At 35.4% G+C, this 17879-nt stretch overlaps 1 protein-coding gene across 1 annotated transcript; it reads left to right on the forward strand.

The window, feature by feature from the left end:
- Positions 1-14015: 14015 nt before the first annotated feature.
- Positions 14016-17572, forward strand: LOC127436306 (iroquois-class homeodomain protein irx-3-like). Its single transcript, XM_051690379.1, has 2 exons — positions 14016-14363; positions 15890-17572. Exons 1-2 carry the CDS (start codon positions 14151-14153, stop codon positions 16781-16783), a joined length of 1107 nt encoding a protein of 368 aa, XP_051546339.1. The 5' UTR covers positions 14016-14150; the 3' UTR covers positions 16784-17572.
- Positions 17573-17879: the final 307 nt, after the last annotated feature.

A 17879-nucleotide genomic window follows, 5' to 3' on the forward strand; every position in this document is an offset into this window, starting at 1 on the left:
GATCTGCACCTCACAAAATTACTATCCCGGCTGTTTAAGCACTGATACATTAACGCTGCACCAAAAAAAGAGAGTGGACTGCAAGCCCTGAGCGCGGGATACCTCTCAACCCAAATCACCTCGATGCATTCAAGAGGCGGTTGTCATAATGGATCCGAGCATGACTGCTAATGGTTATTTAATACGCCCATCTCCCGGCTTCACTCTTTTTGCATACTGAGCACACAGCGTAGGCCCTAAAGCCTCTTTAACACTTATTCAAGATGACAGGAAAAATGAAAGCGTTTGTCCTCTCAATGGAAAAAGTAATCATGGCTACATTATCTCCCCGCTCAGCCCTATCATGCTAAAGCAGGGGACAAATGTCACAGAGATGTATTTAAACACTGATGGAGCGCTACTGCATGATTCCTGCTATGGGGCTGATTAATAAGAATAAATAAATATAAAACCCTCAATTTGTATGTAAATGTGCTGGTGAAGGGGGCAGGCGAATCCATATCAGTCACTAGCGCTAGCCACATCTAGAGACCAATGGTTATGAAGTGAAGTGTAAAGTGGTAATTATGGACATTTTCAGTGTGCGTCCGTCCTGCGCGTAAAACGTTATGAGAAATTAACAATGGTTAACAACAGGGGGCCTGGGTAGCTCAGTGAGCATTGACGCTGACTACCACCCCTGGAGTCACGAGTTCGAATCCAGGGTGTGCTAAGTGACTCCAGCCAGGTCCAAAATTGGCAACCAAATTGGCCCGGTTGCTAGGGAGGGTAGAGTCACATGGGGTAACCTCCTCGTGGTCGCTATTAGTGGTTCTCACTCTCAATGGGGCACGTGGTAAGTTGTGCGTGGATCACGGAGAGTAGCATGGGCCTCCACATGCTGTGAGTCTCCGTGGTGTCATGCACAACAAGCCACATGATAAGATGCGCAGATTGACAGTCTCAGAAGCAGAGGCAACTGAGACTTGTCCTCCACCACCCGTATTGAGGTAACCGCGCCACCAAGAGGACCTACTAAGTAGTGGGAATTGGGCATTCCAAATTGGGAGAAAAGGGGATAAAAAAAAAATAATACATTTAAAAAAACAAAATGGTTACAACAGTCATGGTTACTAGAAGATTACTATAGGAAAACCATAGTTAAATTTCATAAGGGTTAAACAAAGAGTGTGACAACATTAAATTATACTTAAAATACACAAGTATCAACTAGAAACCACCCTATTTTACTGACTCGAAATATAATGATAAATAGCAGTAATTAACTAAATACTTCCTTTCAAAAAAGAAGGTGAAGTCCCTTTAAGGCTACTCAGAACTCAAGTGAATCAGTGAATCATTTATGTGAACTAGTTAATTTACGTGAATCGTTCCAAAAGAACCAACTCACTAAAACGAATTGCAGTTACTGAAGTTAATTATGAGGGAATCATTTATTTTTTTGACTGGTACATTTAGATGAACTGCCTGAAAGAACTGACTTACTTAAATTATTGCTCTTCCCAGCGCTACATGAGAGAGACAAGACGGTTTAGTTGAGTGTGTTTAATTATTCCCTCTACTCCATTGCAGCGTTTACAATACAATGTGACAAATGTTGTGTTTTGTGATGCTACAGCACTACTTGTTAGAAAATGTAGCATGTTACTGGAAAAGCTACAATATTGTGAAAATATCTGAGCTACTGTATCACGCTACTGAAAATTTTAGTAGTGTCGCTACTTTTAATTAACAACTCCCCAACATGTTTACATAGACCCAAATAGCACACAGATAAGACACCTGAGATGTCTGTTGTAGATCTTTTCATCTGAAAGCAACACAATCTAATAAACATCTACTAAACATCTTAAAAAGATCAGATTTACAAACATTCTAAATAATAAAGGTCTTAAAGTCATCTGCTGAATGTCTTATTGACATCCGAGAAATACGTTTGACATATGTGATGAGCAAACAACCTAATAAATACGTCTTTCAGATGTAAACACACAAATTGAATAGACGTCTGGGTGATGTACGTGTGCTATCAGGGGAAGTACTATTCCAAAAAGTCACAAATGGACGGAAAATGCAATTAAATGCGTTAAATACGTCTTCTTTTTGGCCAAAACACAGGACAGTTGGAAAACCTAGATATTAGCATGTTGCTAAGCTAACATTACAGTACTCAAATAAGCATAGCATACACAAATGTCATTTTTAATGAAGATTAAACTATTTTTATCTATAGTTTTGTCTTGTCAGGATGATCGTTTTTATGAATGCACATGACAGCACCACAAAGTCGTAATTACCATTTCTGAAACTCTGGACTTTCTCAATTGGGGGCATGATGAATAAACAATCATGGCGGAAGCAAATTGGTATTGGTAACAATTCAGTTTTACTTGTGGGTTTTGATTTGTGGGTTTTGACTGTGCAGTTTACTGTAGTTTGTATGCATTTATTGTACTGTTAATAAGGTATAGCAATAAAGCTTGACAGAAAATATTACTTATTTAGCTGGTTTATGAATTTTGCCAAAAGAAGGTATCTTAGAAGGCAGCAAAATATTGCGGCCTACCTTTTGGTCTTCAAGTGCAACTGTGATGCCTATAAAGTGTTGTCTAGGTTGGCAGCTCACTAGGATTTGAGCCAAAATCTCACTTCTGAAAAACAAAAAACAAAAACACAAACTGCTTAAACCACCCAAGGATGGTTTGCTGGTCTCCCAACATGGCCATGCTTGCCAAGGTTGATCTGTTTTGCTGATTTTATAGGGGTTTTGGTGGACTTATAAGCTGGTCAGGCTAGGAGACCACTGTTAAAACAGGTAAAACCAGCAAACCACCTCTGCCTCCATCTTTATGATTATAAGACCTTTGTGTGGTATAATTCTTGTTAGCATGTTAAACTTGTATGTAAGGTTAAAAGGTTGCAGTCGGCCACATATCAGATCTCAGCTGATGCACAGATACTGTTGACATTTGAATAGAGGGCAAACACGCAAGAGTTCCTTAACAAAAAATAATTTTATAGAAGTAAGTGAGAAAAAAGGTTTGGGTACTAAATTTATAAGCATAATGGTTTTGGACAAAAATCATTCAGGTATGTTTATCTGTGGCTTCTCTGTAAATAAGACCGCTTTGTGTTAAATTGGATTTTGCAGATGATACCGTTGGGCAGAATGCATCCGCTCAAGTGCAGCTCTCATGAGAAAAGTATCAAGATCGCTTGCATCCCACCCATAAACACCCTCATGCGGGGGTATAGGGTGTTAAATAAAACCAGCATTTAAATATTAATAGTTGTGGATTGTTGGGTAGTGAGGCTGATCTGAAGACTGCAATGTGAATGAATATTAATCATTATTGAGGGAGAATTGTGCGCTCACAGTCATTCATATTCTAATGTATTTATGCTAATACTTTTCCCCTGCTGCGTATGTGTTTATGAGACTTTAAGGGGAAGATGTATGGTCCATAATTGAGTAAAATGGAAAATTCTTGAGTTTTGAAACATAATTTAACATTTAAAATAGATTTAGCAAACCTTGTGGCGTATGATGTATGCATGTTTATATTATTATTTATCAGATTTTGAATAATAGATATGCTATCAGAGGGACTGAATATGACTTAAAGAAATGTTCTGGGTTCAAAACAACTCTCTGCTCTGCTCTCTGCTCTATCAGCAGCATCTGTGGTGTGCTGTCAATTACAAAAGACAATCATTTCGACTCAGATCACATTTACCTAAATGCACTTACAATGGAAGTGAAGGGGGCAAGTGTTGAGCAGGGTTTAAACCCAGAAATGTGAAGTTTGTATTTTTGTTAAAGCCACTATGCTAATACTTTCATATATATATATAAATATATATATATATATATATATATATATATATATATATATATATATATATACTGTATATTTAAAAAAAAACTGTTATTCTGATCCGAGGCTCTCATAGTAAACAGTACGTGTCCACTGGCATCACTGGAGCAGAGCTGAGTGGCTGTGATTATCCTTTATTAAAGTTCAATTATTGAAGAAGTGGATCATATAAAAAAGCACAAACTCTGAAACTGACATTTCACTGTGGGGTCAGAGCCCCTTCTATGAGTTGTGTGAAGTGAAGCAAACTGAAGCTCAAAGTGTACTTCGGTCAGAAGCAAACGCTAGGTGTCATCGTACAGGACGCATGACGCAAACTTTGTCATCAGCAGAGTGCTCGAGCATTGAACACTTGCGGCTCGATTTATCTAAAAATTTAACAATTCCATGCACATGGAATTAGTGGGTCCACAAGGTGGCAACACTCACAGTTGACCCGTAGCTGTCTGGAGCTAGAAGATTTAATTGCCACAAAACAACAGGAGACAAATGTGAAAACATCAACAGTGGATGTGCACGTCAAGAGCGAGTGTGTGAGGAGGTCAGGAGATACATGCATTTGTATAACTCCAGTCTGAGGGAATATAAAGACATTTTATGGGTCTAAATTCTTGAAGATAGTACAGTTTGTGTAATGCCGTACAGTCAAATGAAGTATACTTTGAAAGGCTAGCATTCAACTGTTCGCAGACGCTAAGCGTATACTTTGGGCTTTAGCATGAAAGATTGCAAAAGCTCTCGCTTTCTTGAATTTCTTTGCCACAGCTTCAGCGATCGAATTATGATATTGGGATAGTAAAAATAACTGAATTTACATAAACAACGACGAGTGCAATTCAGAGGTTGCATTTTCCCTCTAAAGCTGGCTCTACACTAGCTGATTTTTCCAATGATTTTCAGGTGTTAGCTTCATTAACATAATCACCGGCCAGGCAGAGGGAGACACAGCGCCCATTAGCACCTCTCAGTGGGAGGTGTTAATCACTTGACCGTCGGGACTCCCTGCTGAGTTAATAGCATCAAGCACTGAAAGACGTCTTTTTTTGTTTGAAAAAATCATTCAGTCACTGAGAAGAACTGACAAGATGACAAGCTGATCTGAACTTTTTTTTATCACACTCAGCTGCATATCATCCCAGTTAGACTTTGGGAAATCTGTACAGTAATCCCGCTCTTGTGCATATTATGCCCAAGACATGCGTTGCGTGTAATGAATAAGCACGCACTGCTCCACACAATCAGTTTCTGTGCTAGGATGTGCAGCCGAGTCGAGTGTGTATCTCCTGCTAATTTATATATGCCAATTTTAGCCACAGAAAGTGGGGAAAAACATTAGTGAAGTTTCAGAAAGTGAAAAAAATTAAAATAAACACTGCATTAATCGAATATTTAACACATTAAACATTCACCTATTAATCACAGAAATTAATGAATTTAATTTCCCAGCCATAACAGTATATATATATATATATAATTACTGTATAACAAGATAAAATACTCATTAAGAATAGGATTTTTGTGTATTTATTACTGAATTAAACTTCATAAAAACCCTCTATGTATTATAATGTTTTTATTTTTTACCTGTAGTTCGGTGAAGGTCATTTAAAGGTGTTTTTAAAAGATGCTTTCATCCTTGTTTCTTTATTGTTATTAAGCACATGTTTAATTTAACCTCTTACCTCAAGGCACATGCTGAATTGTAAGTTAAGAGCTGTTCATTAATCAATTCAATAATCGCTCAAATAGGCGATTAATCGTTCTATTAATATTAACATTCTATTACATTCTATTAATCGATTATCAAAACATTCGTTAGTTGCAGCCCTAATATAAACAGTCTGGTAACCTTGCACATATGTTGCTAAAGTTACTGCACTTACAGCCTTTAAATGGACATGACAGGAGTTGGAATTATTGGATGTAACAATGCAGACAAGGTTAGTAAGTAATCACACTATCATGTTAACATCTATAACACCATGTCCTAACCAGGCACGATGTGACTAGTTTATCTGTCCACATTTAGCATAAAACATGACACAATCTAATCCAATCAGAAGATATTTAATGCACAGTTATGTGAAGCAGGATTTTAGACCAATAATATTTCATAGTGGGCGGGGCTACCCAGCATGTCACTGCAGATATACAGTATAAACCAAGCAACTGACAAAAAATCCCTCATGGTCACAGTATCAGCTACGACAAAAACACAATTTGTAGAGAATGTATCTCTTGTCACTTTAGCACGTCGTGTGTTTGGAAACAGTATAATTTTTAAGTCTTTTGGCTGTACTCTCAAAACAGTGTTTATGTTAATGTTTAGGCTATTCATTTGCAATGCCCCATCTTTTATCATAAGTGCAAAGCTGTAAAAACGATTTTAGTTTTTTTACAAACTGAGGGACGATTTGGAATTATTTGTGTCAATCGACAGTAACTGAACCTAAATGAAAGGGAATCATAACATACAAAAACAAAACCATTTAAAGCTGTTAAGAACTCACTGACCAACATAACCTGCCCCGAGGAGCCTTTACGATCAGTTTAGCTCAAGATGACTTCACTGGAAAACCTGATTTGATGAAGACTCACTCAATCCTGTGTTGATATTTTCCCACGAACTAACGGATGGCCAGCGCTGATAGCAGCCAATCCATTACTGTCAGCCAAGGGGCGAGAGTCATTAATTACTCCACTCTCTCTCCATCACGGCCACACACACAGGAAGACCAGGTGTGAGGGACAGTCCTGATTATCCTGTCCGCAGATTGGAAGAGATTAATCTCCCCCTCGTAGAAATAATGGACCACCGAGGTCCTTTCATTTCAGATCGTAATCGTTCTCTTAAAATAATAATTGCATTTTTCCTCCCTGGCATGTTTTACATTACAATGTATGTTCGGTGTCTATTGAGGGGGATTTTGCATTGTGTCGGCTTCTTTGAAAGAGCTGGAATGGTGTGGCAGTCTGATGCGACCATTGGTAGTAACATTTTAATATTCAAATGACATTATATTTAATGGTATCTGCCAAAGGAAAGCATCACTATTACTGTTTCTCATATAGGGACTTGAACAAAACCCTTACCCTAGGTGTTAAACTTTGTTCAGTAAATCATTCAACATTGTTTGTGCTATGCACATGAATGATACCTCGAATCATGTGGCCTGTTGAGGAGATGTGTGCTATTACTTTTAGAAGTAATCAGATTTAAATCTTCACCAAATATTTTCACCCGCCGAATGATAAAAACAGGTAAAAACATCCCATAGAATTATCTAGAGACCAGACTATCATATAGACTTTGGTTGGGCTCTTTTGACTTGGGCTAGTAAGCAACCACCTACAGTAGAAACCATTCAGAACCTGGTAACACTGTATATTAATGTTCCCTTTGTTAAGGCTTTATAAAGTGGTTTATAAATGACTAATCAATAATTTACAAATGTGTTATAAATCATTTATATGCAGTTATAACAACATGAATATAAAGAGTGACTTTCATGCAATGCTTACCAAATAGTGAGTGAGTAATCAAAAATTATAAAATTATTTTTTTATAATTCATGATTTATGTCACAATGCAGCAAAAACAGACAATTACAGTCGGATTAAAAGGAGGGATTATGTCATTTTGCTACAGACCGCTTTGAGTTTATATTCATTACTGTAAGATCTTGACTTGTGTTGTCACTTTCCTTGTTATGTTGATTTCAAAAGAATGGTTTTACCTAGTTACCTAAAGTCCTCTGCTTAAACACTTTTCAGCTCCTCATAGTCTTTCACAGCATATATTGTATAATAAATATATATCCGTTTTACATATTCATAGGTTACTGATGTTGAATAAGTGTTATTAAGCATTTATAAAATGTAAGCTAAAATGGCTCACTATTCGGCAGGTATTGCATTAAAGTCACCCCTTTTAGCCTTGTTGTTATAACCACATATTAATGATTTATAATGCATTTGTAAATTAATTATAAGTCATTATTGAGCCCCTTTATAAACCCCTAAAGGAATATTCCAGGTTCAATACAAGTTTAGCTCAAACGATAGCATTTGTGGCATAATGTTGATTACCACAGAAATAATTTCGACTCGTCCTTTTTGTTTAAAAAAAAGCAGAAATCGAGGTTACAGTGAGGCACTTACAATGGAAGTGAATGGGGCCAATTTTTGGAGGGTTTAAAGGCAGAAATGAGAAGCTTATAATTTGATAAATGCACATTAATTCTTCTGTTAACACTTGTGTAATATCTGAGCTGTACAGTTGTTTATATCATTATTTTTTATGGTCGTTTTAGTGTTTTAAGGTTTACCGCATACGTCGTTATGGTAACAATGTTGTAAAATTGGATGTAACTTTACACAAAAAAGGTTAGTAAATGATTTGTATCACTAAAATCATGTTAACATGCATATTGTTTAAATTTTGTGGCTATACGTTTGAAACAGTAAGTACTTTAACGTTTTAAGATTGGCCCCATTCACTTCCATTGTAACTGCCTCACTGGTACCCAGATTTTTGCTTTGTTTTTAAAGAAAATGAGGGATGAGTCAGATTTTTTTCATTGATTTTTATTTTATTTTATTTTTTTATGCCACAAATGCAGTCGATTGTGTTTAACTTGTATTACTTGTAACTAAGAATATTCCTTTGACAAAGGAATTTAAAGTGTTACTTTGAACAACCCAGCAACCGCATAGCACGTAGAACTGTTTGAATGCCCTTGAAGCTACCTACAGTAGCATTGTGGAGGCCAGTTTGCATGGACAAATACCACTTACATTTTCTTCAGAAGTCATATGCTTTATTATCCTTATGACATGACAATTCCTTTCAGGTATGTGACTCACAGAGATAGAAAAATGCAATATGAAAACACAGATCACAGAGGAGTGTGTAACTTTACTGAGACACACACACGACAAACACAGGCATATGATTTTAACAGCACGCTGTGGAATTTGCATGTTTGCCAGAGCAAATCTCACTAGTGTACTAAAACCATACACTCTCCCACAGCTAATTAACTCAAACACACACACACACACACACACACACACACACACACACACACTGTCATATGCAAACACACACACACACACTGTCATGTGCAAACACACACACACACACACACACACACACTGTCATGTGCAAACACACATACACACACACACACACACACAGAGAGACAATGGGACTGTGCACCAACTGACAGTCGAATACTTAGTTTACTACTGTAAACACATAAAAGTGATTAGCAGTATGAACAATACTTAAAGGGATTCTTGCCTTTGTAAAAAACACTAATAAACATAAACAGACAGACAAAGTGATCTATTAGCACCCAAATATTTGACTGTGAACTTTGAGAGTGAATTTTCACTGTTCACTCAGGAACGATCTATCTCTTAAAAAAGGACATATTTATTTATGCAGGATGCTCCTAGGGGAGAGGAAACAAGGGGTCATTTTTGAATATGGAACAGAGATGGGGGATCTGTCATATTGAGTGACACATGAAACCTCTGAATGCTAAATCTATTCTTGCATATTCGCACTACTAGACTGTGGACGGATGTCCGCATTATACACTTACAGTGAATTTAAGATCACACAGGGTGGATACTCTCATGTACTACAAAGACAGCAAAGTCTTCTTGGTCTAAATGCATTACAAGTGTAGCTTTTTGTGAATAACTGACAAAAATTAACGTTGTTATTCACTGTAAATCTTCCTTTCCGTCATAGCTCTCAAATCTAATTTGCATATATTTAAATATAGTGGGTGAGGACACGTCACACCAGGTTTGACGTCAATGACACTAAATTGGCATTGGTTCTCACATGTCTCCTTATTCGTAAATGAGATTTGAGAGTAATGGCGGAAGGGAAGATTTTCAGTGAATAATGACTTAAATTTTAGTCTGTTCCTCTGTAAAATAAAATTATTACTCAAAAAAGAATCTTGCTGTCTTGAAAGTATTTGCAAAAGTTGACAAATGTTTCCCTATAACTATTGCCCCATATCTACACTTTATCCCCAACACCCATCCCCAAATATGGGGTAAAAGGCCCCCCGCCACTTTTAGTTTTTATAAAAAAATAAAAAAAATGATTTATACATTATTATTTATTTTCACACACATTATGTTGCTCCATTAATAAAAATAAAAAAAAAATAAAATAAATAAAAAATTCAATCTTGATACACTTTGTGACCAGAAAAAAATTCAGGTTTTCCTCAAGGGGCGCCTTTAGCCCCGTTAAACCCCTTTAAAGCGAATGGCTTCAAAAGATGTAAATGAAGACTTAAACTCCAACAGAAGAGTAATATAGTACATAGGAAGTCATGTGACCACTTTTATGACCCTTTTATGGTGTTTTTTGGAGCTCAACAGTCCCAGTCACCATTCACTTTCATTGTATGGAAAAGGACAGTATGAACATTCTGCAAAACATCTCTTTTGTGTTTCACGAAAGACATAAAATCACATTATTTTCAGGACATTTTCGATGACGATTCCTATTACCGCAACACAGTCAGTTTTTTTTTTTTTACTGTTGTTACACAGTGAAAAAAATATTATTCTTTTTCAAATTAAAATTAGCAAAAATGATAGGCAGTAACAAAGTTATGATAGTATGATGTATAAACAATTTACAATTTATATAGAATTTTTTGAATTTTTAATGTATTTAATTGTCTTTATTTTTTTAATGTCTTTAATTGTATTTCCTTTAGTTGTCATCCACTGTGTCATCAATGGTGAAGAGGTATTAAGTCGTAGAACAAGGAACCGAGGCAATTTATATCCTCATAAAAAGCTCTCACAAAGATCTCTCCTCTCTATGAGCTTGTGTCAAAGGCTTTAAACTGCTGTAGCCTTTTACACAACTGTGCCGAAGGAAAAAAAATCTGGGCTCCATTTAAGTCTGATCCAAAGAGCTTACAACTGTAATTAAATCATTAAATTCTTGTCCACGCTTGACAGAGCAGAGAGAAATTAACTTCCCCACCAACCTCATTTTCTATTTGAACATGAAATAATGATTTTGTGCCAGTCTAATTACAGAGGCAACATCTGATCTTTGCGGCATCCAAGGGGGATTAACTCCAGCACAGGCATTAGAGCTCATTACCAGCTTGAGTGCTGAAATATTACATCTTGTAATTGAATGGAGAGATTTATATACTGATCGGGGGCCAGTTTGCGGAATATTGCAATTACAAGCTTCATTGGTCAGCTACTTATCTCAACTTCGCAGGAAAACAAACTGTGTGAGCGCGTGTTACATTAACCCGTGACCCAGACTCGCAACGCTCCCGTTTGTATGAAAGGGAAATGGCTTTTTTTTTCACCGTATCTTCAAACTGGCTGAGCACGGTGTATCTATTACTTAAAAAACACTGGCTGTGAAGTCATCCATTTGACTGCCATAAGGAGTCTGTTTCGCCCACTAAACGAGGGAAAAAATGTGCATTGATTCCTCAATGAGCCATTTGCCTGAAGATCGGATAGGAGAGGATTGTATAAAGCAGGTGTGAATACACTGTAAATACTAATAGTAATCTCAAATTATATATAAAAAATAGTTTACTCAACTTAATCTTACATTTTTACTATTCTTACTAGTTTTAATTAAGTTACTGTTACTCTTGAAATCCTAAAGTTGTCATTAATAAAAACATTTAAGTGGTCCTAATTAAACATTACTTGAAATGTCACATTTTGGAATCATAAATACATACGTTCTTTAAATTTTGGCTTTGAGTACTACTAACTCTAAATTACCAAGTACAAAACTGCGGCTGTGTGGAATACCCATAAACCCTTGCACTTGAATAAATTATGTTGGTTTAGTCGAAACAAGGTAACTTATGTAGTAAAATAATAGTTTTTTATTTAAAAATGTATTTAGTTTTAATTCTTATGACTATTGTTGTTGTTTGGTTGTAGCTGGTTGATAATTGTGATTTTTGTGAAGTCACCATGAGGGTGATTAGTGTTACACTTGGAGCCTGTTAAGGTTATGCCATTCTTCTTTATTTAATTTTGATTTACAAAAGTCCAGATTTATGTGCACTAAAAAGTACTGAGTGGAATCCAGTGTACCATATGTCTAAACAAGAGTCTAGTCATAATCTCCCTTATACTGAATAAGACATGTTATTACCCAATTTAAATAATTAAACAAAACAACAATACTTTAATCATAGACAAGTTGAGCTTACTTGTAACTAGTTAATAAAAAATTAAGTTCAGTTTACTTGAGCCAAATAAGTGTTTATTTAGAAAAAGCATGCAAACCAATTGCCTTGAAAAATCTAAGTAAGGTCAACTAATTAGATTTTACAGTGTAGGAGCTGAGAGAGAGAGAGAGAGAGAGAGATGCGAAGGATGTTCAATTAATTTTCAAACACCATTTCTCTCTCTCTCTCTCTCTCTCTCTCTTTTACTGACTCCAGTGTGCAAATCAATGGTGACAGCAGGTCAGAGCAGCGGCGTCTAATCTCGCTATAACAACTCTGCTGTTATGGGCTAATGTTTATATCCACACATAAAGTGTGTATTCGGCCAAAAAAAAGAAAAAAAAAAAGAAAAAAAAAAAGCCAACTTTGGACAGCTTCAACTGAAGTGTTTCTTTTCCATGGTTCCTCCAGAAGGAATAGGCCCTATATTTTCATATATCACCTTGAGAGACTGCTAAATAAATGATTTAGTATGATAGAATGAAATGTTAATGAATTGATTGAAAATTGATAAAAAAAATAAAAAAATAAAACTTAAAATATCCTTTCCCCCTGTTTCATTGGACACAGCTGTGGTAAAACCAGTCACTTGTTAACTATGTTAACCATTTTACCTGATCTCTTTATTGATCTACCATAATGCAAAATCAATACGGATCTTTAATGTTATTCACATAGTTCAGTATATCACATCGTCAGCTAAATAAATGTTTTCTCCTCCTGATTCAACATACATATAGTATATGGAAGTACAGTATATGGAAATAGGCCTATATATATATATATATATATATATATATATATATATATATATATATATATATATAAATTGTGAAATCGATATATGCCCATATATGAACACACATAAACTTAAAGTTCATATATTTAAGCATAGCCTGCATTGGAATTTTTAAATATATGTTGCATTTACATTTACATTGCATTTAAGTCTATTTGGCTTTTTATATATCAGTGAAATATATGTGTTTTTTCATATATTGATGTATATATAAGATTTATGTACACATTTATTTCATTACCTTGTGTTTTATTAGGCTGAAGTGGTGATTTAAGAATAATTTCAATGAATATCAATATTAGAGTCTGCTTTGTCAGATAAAAAATCTTTTCAAAGCTTTCTATGATCATTAAAACAAAGATGAGTAGCTCACATTATCACTGCCTTTAAATAAGATTTATGATATGTTCATAATAAACCGATGGCGTGTAATCTCTGCAGTACATACTGTTTTCTGAGGACAATATCTCTCCAGGATTAACTGAATCTTTTCCTAGAATTTCTCTCTCAATATGGTATCTCTTGTTTCTCCGAATTATTCTGGACTGGTTTTAATAGAGGATCTTGATTTTTGCCAAAAACATTTTTTGTCATGACGAATAACAAAAAATACAATACAATGTACAACATACAATATGTTTAATGTCGATTGTTTTATTTTTCTGATTTATTATTAGGCCTATTTATTATTATTATTATTATTATTTTAGTTCTGAAGTAGCCTATTAATACTGCAATTTTATTATTTTCACTTTTTTGTTTTTATCTAGTTATTTGAAAGTATTTCAAACTTATGCTTTATCATTAGCGTTATTGTTTTGTTGTTTTACCTGATAAGCAGTCGATTGTATATATGCATGTCTATATCCAATTTCGTGCAAATATAGTTTGATGTGATTAAAAGATAATATCGCAGATTATCAGAGGGTGAAAGACATAATCAGAGAGAGAGAGAGAGAGAGAGAGAGAGAGAGAGAGAGAGAGAGATTTTCAGAAATGGGAGGGGCCTGTGAGACACTAGAAATGTCAATCACACGAGTGTTTCTGAACAATCACTCTCAATGTGCTCGAGTCTGACCTCAGTCCACCTCACAGGAGTAGCGGCTTTAACTCACCGAGACTCTCCGTTTGGAGTTTTGCGCTCAATCCCCGTCTCAAAGTTGAGATCTGTGGTTCTTTTAAACTGCTCGGACCTTTGGCAGCAACATGTCTATCCCGCAGCTCGGGTATAAGTATATCAGACCGCTGTACTCTACGGAGCGGCCCGGGGCGGTCGGCGGTCGCGTCGGCGTGGAGTTGAACGCGTCGGGATCGCTCTCCAGTGTCCTCTCCAGCATGTACGGAACACCGTTCCCCAATACGCAAGGATACAGCGCGTTTCTGCCCTATTCCAGCGACCTGTCAATACTAAATCAGCTGGTAGGTGTGAACACACTGAATTCGGAATAACAGTTTGATATTAAGAACGGTTATAATGTTATTCATTTTATCCTGATCCTTCGGCTAAAAATCTGTTGGAATAAAAAGGGCTTTGCAATCTGATGAATTTTGAAAACTTTTTATTGTCATACACTTATCTGAAGAATTCAAGAACCATATACAGACCAAAAAAAAAACAACAAAAAAAAAAAAAAAAAGATTATGATTCTTTGCTTAACATTAGGTGAATTTAGAATAACAGTTTAAGAACGTTTGGGTTTAATAACTTTTTTAGGTTGTAAAATTTTTGCTTCTAGTCTATATTATTCCGATTCTTCAACTAAAAACATAACTGTGCACTTAATATAAAGATTCCAATAAGAATAAAAACTTTTATTCTTATTTATAAAAATGGATATACATATTATATACTAATCGCAGAAACTTTATATATGGCCATATATGAACATATATCAAATTATATAGTTCATATATTTGAGCATATTCAAATTCCACAAATATCTTAGAAAATATGTCCATATATCAAAATTGCAATTTTTGTAGTATTTTGAAATATACGTTGCACCTATGTACAAGTATGTGACGTTTTTATATAGGTCAATATATGTCAATATATGACCATATACCAATATTCAAATTATTGTTCACATATTTGAGAATATGTGTACATATTCAAATTTTACTAATATTTGGGAAAATATATGTTATATATAAAAACATATATTTTCCCAAATATTAGTGGAATTTGAATGGCTGTTTTCACACACACACACACACACACACACACACACACACACACACACACACACACATATATGAAAACGGCCAATTTTAAGGATTTTGAAATATATGTTGTATCTATGTTCAAGTATGTTAATTTTTATATCAGTGAACACCATATATTAGCATTTATTTAATAAATGTGTTTTGCATATATTGCCATATATCTGTTTTCTATATGAAGAACCTATAATTTAAAATCCAAAACTTTTTTTTTTTTTTTTTTCTAAAGAATTAGCCAATTCAAGAACCCTTCAGTTGAAAATCAAAATATGGTTCTTGGAAAAAATAAATAAATAAACAACTCTTTCCTAACCCTAAAGTGCTGCAAACCCCCCCCCCCCCAATTATAAAGGGGTTCATACATTTACAAATACATTATTAATCATTTATAAGTGGTTATAACAACATAAAAAGGGCGACTTTTCTGTCAAATTGTGAGCCATTTTGCCTCATGTTATGAATGCTTAATAAAACTTATTCAACATTAGGAACCTATGAAAATGCACCTTAATGTAAAGTGGACACATGTGAAGCATTTTAAAGAGTTGCTAGCATTAAAAACCTATCTATAGAAAGATCATGGTTTAATGGTCATAATGCTTTATTATATGATATATGTTGCGAATGAGCCTGAAAAAACCTTTACTTGTACTGATAGTTTGTTTTTCTTTTTTTCTTGGGCTGTGCAGCTTGTCTCATAAATGTGTGTTTTTCTTTTTAAGGGCTCACAGTACGAGTTTAAAGACAGTCCTGGAGTTCAGCACACAGGGTTTTCTCACCCACCCTTCTATCCATACGGACACCAGTACCAGTTTGGAGATCCATCCCGACCCAAGAACGCCACGCGTGAGAGCACCAGCACCCTGAAGGCCTGGCTCAGTGAACACCGGAAAAACCCTTATCCCACCAAAGGAGAGAAAATCATGCTCGCCATCATCACTAAAATGACTCTGACTCAGGTGTCCACCTGGTTCGCCAACGCCCGGAGGAGACTGAAAAAAGAGAATAAAATGACCTGGGTTCCCAAAGCACGAACCGATGAGGAAGGAAATGTGTATACGAGCGACAATGAGGAAGGAGACAAGAGGGACGAGGATGAGGAAATAGACTTGGAGAACATTGATACAGAAAATATTGAAGACAAGCAGGATTGTGATTATGTGGATGACGAGAAATCGGTTTCTAAAGTGTCTGACAGGACTGACTCTGATGGATCTGAGGAATATGATGATGCTGGAGCTGAGAAGAGTTTTATGAACAATATAATGAAAGACCGAAGAGACGCAAACTCTGAGGAGGAACAGGAGGACCAAATCAAAGAGAGTCCAGCAGCGCAAGAGCCCTTGAATAATGGAAGTCCACCTCAAAAGCCAAAGATCTGGTCTTTGGCTGAAACCGCAACGACGCCGGACAGTCCCAGAAAGTCTAAATGGGTTCAGATGGACTGTGATGCTCAGACTGTTAGAAATCCTCTTCATGTTCAAAACTGGACCAAAATGGCTTTTTCAGCCCATCAGATGGCATTAACCAGTCATTACCTCGGACTTAAACACCAGATCAACTCACATAACCACATACACATGCAGCATGGAGACCAGAGGACTCACAGCTTGTGAAATTAAAATGGACAATTAAAGACTTTTTCATTTTTTATATTTTTAACCTTCCTTATGGGAGTATAACACTTAAGATGGTTATTATGGATCAAAGAAATATCCAGTTTCTACATAATGAATGCCCTGAATTTATAACAGATAAAAGTTGTCTATTAGCTCTTCAATTAATATGAGATTGATTATATTAGAATATATTTTATATTGCTGACTTGTAAAAAAAATTTCACTGCATTTTACTTGTTCGAACCATTGTGAAACATACATTTTAGTTGTATTTATGTGTCGGCTACACATATTTGTCCTCAAATAACAGACAAAAAAATCACAATTATACTTAGGTTGGATTTAAATGAATAATTTGTACTATATCAGAGTTAGATACTCAGAGATGTAATAACTCATAGTGGTATGTAGTGCCTAAATGGGGATTTTAAAACCGTCTTTTATTTCCTCTAATTGTGTTATGTCTAAAACACACACACACACACACACACAGACACACACACACACACACACACACACACTGACCAGAATTTATGCTTATCTTTAAGAAATGTTTTGATAGTTATTCATTCTCTATTAATAATGTTTTTGTTTTTTTTGGTCACATTTAATTTTGTATGTCACATGCTGTCTGAGGTCTAAACATTTTAAATAAGCTTCATTTATGTGTGGGTACAAACTAAATATTTCAGATGGTTTTGTACATGGAATGAAAATGTACCTACTTGAAATAATATTGTACAAAGACATATATTTTGAATATTAAAACAAAATTGCATAATTGTCCTCCTTTCTCCTTTTGTTTTTTAAATGTGAGATTTTACATTTACAATTGACTGATATGAGAAATCAAAACATAAATTAATTTGCTTTCAGTTCTTTACAATATTCAACTTAACCTGCACCATAGAACATTGAATATTAACAGGGCCATAGCTAGTGGAGTGAAAGGTGGTAACGATTCTAGGGGTCCACAGGTCCAGGGGGACCCCACAACAAATTCTAAACTGTAATTTTTAATAGGAACGGGACCCTGAGAAATAGACAGTCAGGAGGCCCAGAAAACCTTGCTATGGCCCTGAATATTAATGTA

Source organism: Myxocyprinus asiaticus, chromosome 46, assembly GCF_019703515.2.
Source record: "Myxocyprinus asiaticus isolate MX2 ecotype Aquarium Trade chromosome 46, UBuf_Myxa_2, whole genome shotgun sequence".
Lineage (NCBI taxonomy): Eukaryota > Metazoa > Chordata > Actinopteri > Cypriniformes > Catostomidae > Myxocyprinus > Myxocyprinus asiaticus.

Bases quoted from the DNA above. Each gene is read 5' to 3' on its own strand.
- LOC127436306 (XM_051690379.1), top strand. From the start codon at position 14,151: ATGTCTATCCCGCAGCTCGGGTATAAGTATATCAGACCGCTGTACTCT. The intron at 14,364-15,889 runs GTAGGTGTGAAC...TTTCTTTTTAAG, and splicing joins TGTCAATACTAAATCAGCTG to GGCTCACAGTACGAGTTTAA.